Raw genomic sequence first — 6,021 nt, 5'->3', positions numbered from 1 at the left:
CGGCGGGAGCGCCGCCGCGCTCCCAAGCGGTGCACTGTAGCAGTGCGCCACCAGGCCGGCCCTAAAATAATATTTTAATAATAATTTTTTCTTTACAAAAGAAATATGTTCAAAATATTTAGAAACTGTGGATAAGCATAAAGGAGCAATCACCCATAATCCAACTATTCATAACAGTTTTGTGTAACTTCCGCCTCCCTCCTTTCCTCCCTTTGTATCTATGTACTTATTTTAAAAAGGGATAATGCTGTATATACATACTGATTTTTTTTTTTTAACCGGTGGCTGGCCATATTGATTACTAACCTGCTCTTCTCATTAATATATTGCAAACGGCTTATCATGTCATTTAATGTTTAGTGATATCATTTTAAATACTTTTACTGTACTGAAAATGGGGAAAAATTAGAGAATACCAGTAAACATAGAAAAGTTTATCTAATTGACCTTTGTTAACATTGTATATATTTTATATATTTATTGTAGGAAAACTAGAAAATACAGATAAACATAAAGAATTGTTACATGATGCAAACTTTCAATAGTATTTCAACGTATATCCTTCCAGAAACTTTCTATATGTGTGCACCATTTTTCCTTCCAGAACAAATACTGTTTATTGAGCTCTTATTATACACCAGGCACTGTGTCAAGCTCTTGAAAAGCGTTTTCTCATTTAATTCTCAAAACTACCCTATGAGATAGGTTCTCATTGTTATTCCTGTTTTATAGAAAGGAAACCTAGAATCATGCCATATGTATTATTTTATTGTATTTTTTACTTAGTTGTGCCAAACATTTACTGCTATGGAAAGATATTTACATCTACATCTTTAAGAGCTTAACTGGCATTTCCATTGTGTGGTTATAGTATCATTGTTCATTTTGGTTGAATTTTTAGATTATTTTCAGTTTTATGTTATTATAAATAATTTTATTATTAGCATCTTTGTCCACTTGTCCAATTGTTTTCTTTAATTCCTAGAAGTAGAATTCTTTTTTAAGATTTTTGATACAGGCTGGCTGGTTAGCTCAGCTGGTTAGAGTGCAGTGTTAATAACACCAAGGTCAACGGCTTGGATCCCGGTACTGGCCAGCCATCAAAAAAGAAAAAAAAAAAAAGACTTTTGATATATATTGCTAAATTACTTTCCAGAAAGATTATACCAATTTATCTTACCCCAAGTAGTTTAAAAGAGTGCCTGTTTCTCTGAATCCTTATGATCACTATAGAGTGGTTATTCATTCTAAACATTTTTTGAGTTTCCTCAATGTGCCAGGCACTGTACAGAAGTGAGCAGTGATCCCTGCCTTCATGAAGCTTGCAGTCTCTTCAGTTATAATTTTAATCTTTACCAGTTTAATAGGTAAATGATGCTTGTTTTAGGCTGCATCTTTTTTATTGCTAGTGTCATTGAAAAAATTTTTTTTCTTTTTGACGGCTGACAGGTATGGGGACCTGAACCTTGACCTTGGTGTTTTAACACCATGCTCTAACCAACTGAGCTAACCGGACAGCCCTGAAAATTTTTTTCATATTTGCTGGCTGTTCGTTTTCTTTTGTACAGTATTTTTCATGTCCTTTGCTTTTCCTATTGGTTTGTAAATCACTTTTATATGTTAATGCTCTATAGATTTAGGACACTACCTTTGTGTTTATCATATGTTACATTTGCCACAGATGTTTTTTCCTCCCAGAAGAAGTCTGCTTATTTATTTACGTTTCTAATTAAATAATTTGTAATGAGCAAGTCTGTTAATCTTTTCCTATATTTTAGTTGTCATGCTTAGAAAGTCCTTCCTCTTATCTATTTTTTATGTATAGTACTTCTATGGTTTTTTTTTTTACACTTAAATTTTATAATACAGCTAGAATTTATTTCAGAGTAAGCTGTGAAGTAAGAATTTAACTCCCCCCCCCCAATTAATTGGTTGTTGTTAACACCTTGTATTTAATCTATCGTTCTGCACTGATAAATACACTCTGATTTTTTTTTTTTTTTTTAAAGATGACCGGTAAGGGGATCTCAACCCTTGGCTTGGTGTTGTCAGCACCACGCTCAGCCAGTGAGCAAACCAGCCATCCCTATATGGGATCCGAACCCGTGGCCTTGGTGTTATCAGCACCGCACTCTACCGAGTGAGCCACGGGCCGGCCCTAAATACACTTTGATTATTTCTTATGTAGACCAGGGCCTGCTTATGGACTTGGTGTTTTGTTGCATTTATCTAGCTGTCTGTCCCTGTGCTCCTGTGCTCCTGTTGTGGTTGGTCCTAGCTTTTGGTGGTGAAAGACCGATTCTCTTAGCTTTTTTTGTATGCTTAATCTTCCAGATGGATTTTAGAAACATTTGTAATGGTGGCCAAAAAATTCCATTGGGTATTTAGTTTAAAAAGCTTATAAATTGTGTAAGAATTAACGAATGTATACTGTTGAGTCTTCCTATTTTGGAACATGGTATTGATGAACATGGCATTTTGTATACATGTAGGATGTTCATTTGGAGATGTTCTGTAGGCATTGGCTTGTGTGGATGTGAAGCTCAGGTCAGCAAGATGGGGGACAAGATATAAAGCTTTGAGACTTTTGGGCTTGTAGGTGGTATTGAAACCCTGGGACTGGATGGGCCTGGTCAGGAACGTTTAGATGGAGGCTGAGGATAGAACTCTGGGGAATGACATTTAAGAGGTAGATAGAAGATGAAGGACCTGAAAGAAACATCATGTTGAAAAAGATGGTAGAGTGGAAAGGGCATGGGGCTTTGAGGCAGTCAGATGAGCATTCAGATTTTGGCTCTGTGGATGGAGGCTGAGGATAGAACTCTGGGGAATGACATTTAAGAGGTAGATAGAAGATGAAGGATCTGAAAGAAACATCATGTTGAAAAAGATGGTAGAGTGGAAAGGGCATGGGGCTTTGAGGCAGTCAGATGAGCATTCAGATTTTGGCTCTGTGTTTACTATTCATGTGACATTAACTTTCCCAAACTTTTATTTCCTCATCTTTGGAATGGGAACAATATAGTCTACTTTACAACATTGTTTAGAGGACAAATTGAAGTAAAAGAGAAGCAATAGGGTATGCTAATTGGAAATAAGAGTTCTAGAGTCGCTGTAGGGGTTTGTATCCTTGCTTTTCCATTTACTAGTTGCATGATCTTAGGAAACCAGATGACAATAATGATAATAATACCTTTCTTATAGGAATATTTCAAGATTTAAATGAACTGATGCAAGTAATGTGCGTAACACATGCCTGAGACATAGTAGGGACTTAGGAAATATTTGCTTTGATGATGATAATGTATAAAATGTCTAACACAAATCCTAGCATACAGATACTTAGTATTAGTGCATGCCTCCCATCAGAAGCTTCTGAATAGGAGGAAGACCTGTATCCTTCACAGAAGGTAGAACTGGAGAAAAAGAGAAGAATGGTAATGCACGTTGATGTTGCTGTGTGGCACATGTATCTGATTAGGTTAGACAGGCATCTTATGGAATCCTGTTTGGCTTAAGTCATTTATCCAGAGCTTGTGATGAAGGGAACTATTTAGGGTGAACTAATTTCTTCTTCCTCTAGGCAAACACAGAGCAGCCCAAGCTAAGTAGAGATGAGCAGCGGGGTCGAGGTGCCCTCTTACAGGACATTTGCAAAGGGACCAAGCTGAAGAAAGTGACCAACATTAATGATCGGAGTGCTCCCATCCTCGAGAGTGAGTCTAAGCTTCATTTCATAATGAATCACCAGGATCCCAGGGTTGACTTGGAGACTTGGCTAGCCTGTCATTTTTATTATTGGGTCTTGAGTAGGAGAGTTTTGTCCCAGCATATCCTTTGGCTCTCTTCGCATCTGTTCACTTGAATATCTTAGAGGTTTTTCTTGATCTGTGGGAGGCATTCTCAGGGTTGAGATTCTCACTTCCTACTGTAACTAATGCTTATTAGGGCACATCCTTGTCTGTTCTTTAAGAAGACCACCGCATTCCTAGAAACCTCTTGTCTGAAGCCAAGGATGGTGTTTTGTTTTTTAGTGGCTGGCCAGTACAGGAATCTGAACCCTTGACCTTGGTGTTATCAGCACCGCACTCTAACCAAGTGAGCCAACTGGCAAGCCTCAAGGATGGTTTTATAATTGCTCCAAGTGTCCATTCCTGTAGACCTCAGGGAAGTTTGCTCACACCTGAGTCCCTGAGCCATTTTCCCGCTTGGCACCTGGGACTTGGAGAGGAGAGCCCAGAGAACTCTTTTGAACATTTCTTTATCCCTGTTATCCCTTTGCCCTAAATAAGGAAAGACGGGCTTCTTGTTCCTTTTGTTCTTTCTTTCATCACAGCCAATAGTTTCATCTCCACACAAAGATATGGAGCACAGAGGCTAGCTTTCTTTAATGGAAAGGCAAAAGCAAGATTGGTTTGTTTGCAAAATAAAGCCCAAATAGAGGAAGGATTTCTCTTCAGGATTGATTTGGTTACCAGCTTAGAGCATATGAAATGAAAACCCTGATGGTATGCTTTCCAGAGCCCAAAGGAACCAGTGGTGGTTATGGCTCTGGAGCAGTTGCCCTGCAGCCCAAGGGAGGTCTCTTCCATGGAGGAGTGCCGAAGCTCCGACCTGTGGGAGCCAAGGATGTTTCAGGTATCTGATACGTACTTTCTTAGGATATTTCCCAAGTGTGTTAATTTCTGACTTGTCCTAACTGGGCCATCTCAAGTTGAGGAGTGTAGTACAGGTGGGACAAAGGAGGAGTGGGAGCAGGGGAGGAATTATAGAGTAGAATAAAGCAAAGCTGAGGGATTAAATAAAAATGTATTCAACTTGGATAAAGAAAATGTGGTATATGTACATAGTAGAGTACTATTCAGCCTTAAAAAAGAAGGAAATTGTTATTTGTGACAACATGGATGAACCTGGAGGACATTGTACTAAGTGAAATAAACCAGGCACTCATTTATATGTGGAATCTAGAACAGTCTAACTCATGGAAGTAGAGAGTAGAATGGTGGTTACCAGAGGCTGGGAGTGGTAGGGGTGGGGATGGGGAAAGGAGAGTTTGGTCAAAGGGTACAAAGTTTCAGTTAGAAAGGAGGAATAAATTTTAGTGATCTATTACACAGCATGGTGACTATAGTTAAGAATGTAATGTATATTTCGAAGTTGCTAAATGAGTAGATGTTAAATGTTCTCACCATAAAGAAATAAGAATGTGAGGTGATGGATATGTTAATCAGCTTGATTTAATCATTCCACAGTGTAAACATATAACATCACCTTGTACTCCATAAATATATACAATTGTTATTTGTTAATTAAAAATAAAATTAAATGAAAAAAAAAAAAGTATTCAACTTTCATCAGCAGTATTTGTTAATGGGCCCTGAGCCTGAAACCAGATTAAAACCTAGAACTATGCAGGTACTTTTCCTGTTGCTGTGTAGGTTGCAGCAAGGCTGGGTGCAGTAGAGATACTGACCACTGTCTAGCTAGCTCTGCTGACCCAGTGCTGTCCGGTGTATTTGTAGAGAACCTAGCTGCTAAGCCAAGTTCTCGAGCTGCCGCCCCAAGGCCTCCAGTGTCTATAGCCAGCGGACGTCCTCAAGATGATACAGACAGCAGCCGAGCCTCACTTCCAGAACTGCCCCGGATGCAGAGACCCTCTTTACCGGACCTCTCTCGGCCTAATACCACCAGCAGTACAGGCATGAAGCACAGCTCCTCTGCTCCTCCCCCACCACCCCCAGGGCGGCGTGCCAATGCACCCCCTACACCTCTGCCTATGCACAGCAACAAAGGTCCAGCCTACAACAGAGAGAAACCCTTGCCGCCGACACCTGGACAAAGGCTTCACCCTGGTCGAGAGGGACCTCCTGCTCCACCCCCAGTCAAACCTCCTCCTTCCCCTGTGAATATCAGAACGGGACCAAGTGGCCAGTCTCTGGCCCCTCCTCCTCCACCTTACCGCCAGCCTCCTGGGGTCCCCAATGGACCCTCCAGTCCTACTAATGAATCAGCTCCTGAGCT

The 6,021-nt window shown here is 40.1% G+C and overlaps 1 protein-coding gene across 1 annotated transcript in view; it reads left to right on the top strand.

Annotated features, from left to right (window-relative positions):
- The window catches only part of LOC103598104 (WAS/WASL-interacting protein family member 2-like), a 42,400-nt gene that overhangs the window by 24,658 nt on the left and 11,721 nt on the right, over window positions 1-6,021 (top strand). Inside the window, exons 3-5 of the mRNA XM_008582041.1 lie at window positions 3,584-3,716; window positions 4,522-4,638; window positions 5,523-6,018. Of these exons, the coding sequence (XP_008580263.1) occupies window positions 3,584-3,716; window positions 4,522-4,638; window positions 5,523-6,018 (746 nt within the window). The remainder of the gene's footprint in view (window positions 1-3,583; window positions 3,717-4,521; window positions 4,639-5,522; window positions 6,019-6,021) is intronic.

The sequence above is a fragment of the Galeopterus variegatus genome, unplaced genomic scaffold (assembly GCF_000696425.1).
Source record: "Galeopterus variegatus unplaced genomic scaffold, G_variegatus-3.0.2 Scaffold2504, whole genome shotgun sequence".
Classification (NCBI taxonomy): Eukaryota; Metazoa; Chordata; class Mammalia; order Dermoptera; family Cynocephalidae; genus Galeopterus; species Galeopterus variegatus.
This window is presented reverse-complemented; position numbering and strand designations above follow the sequence as displayed.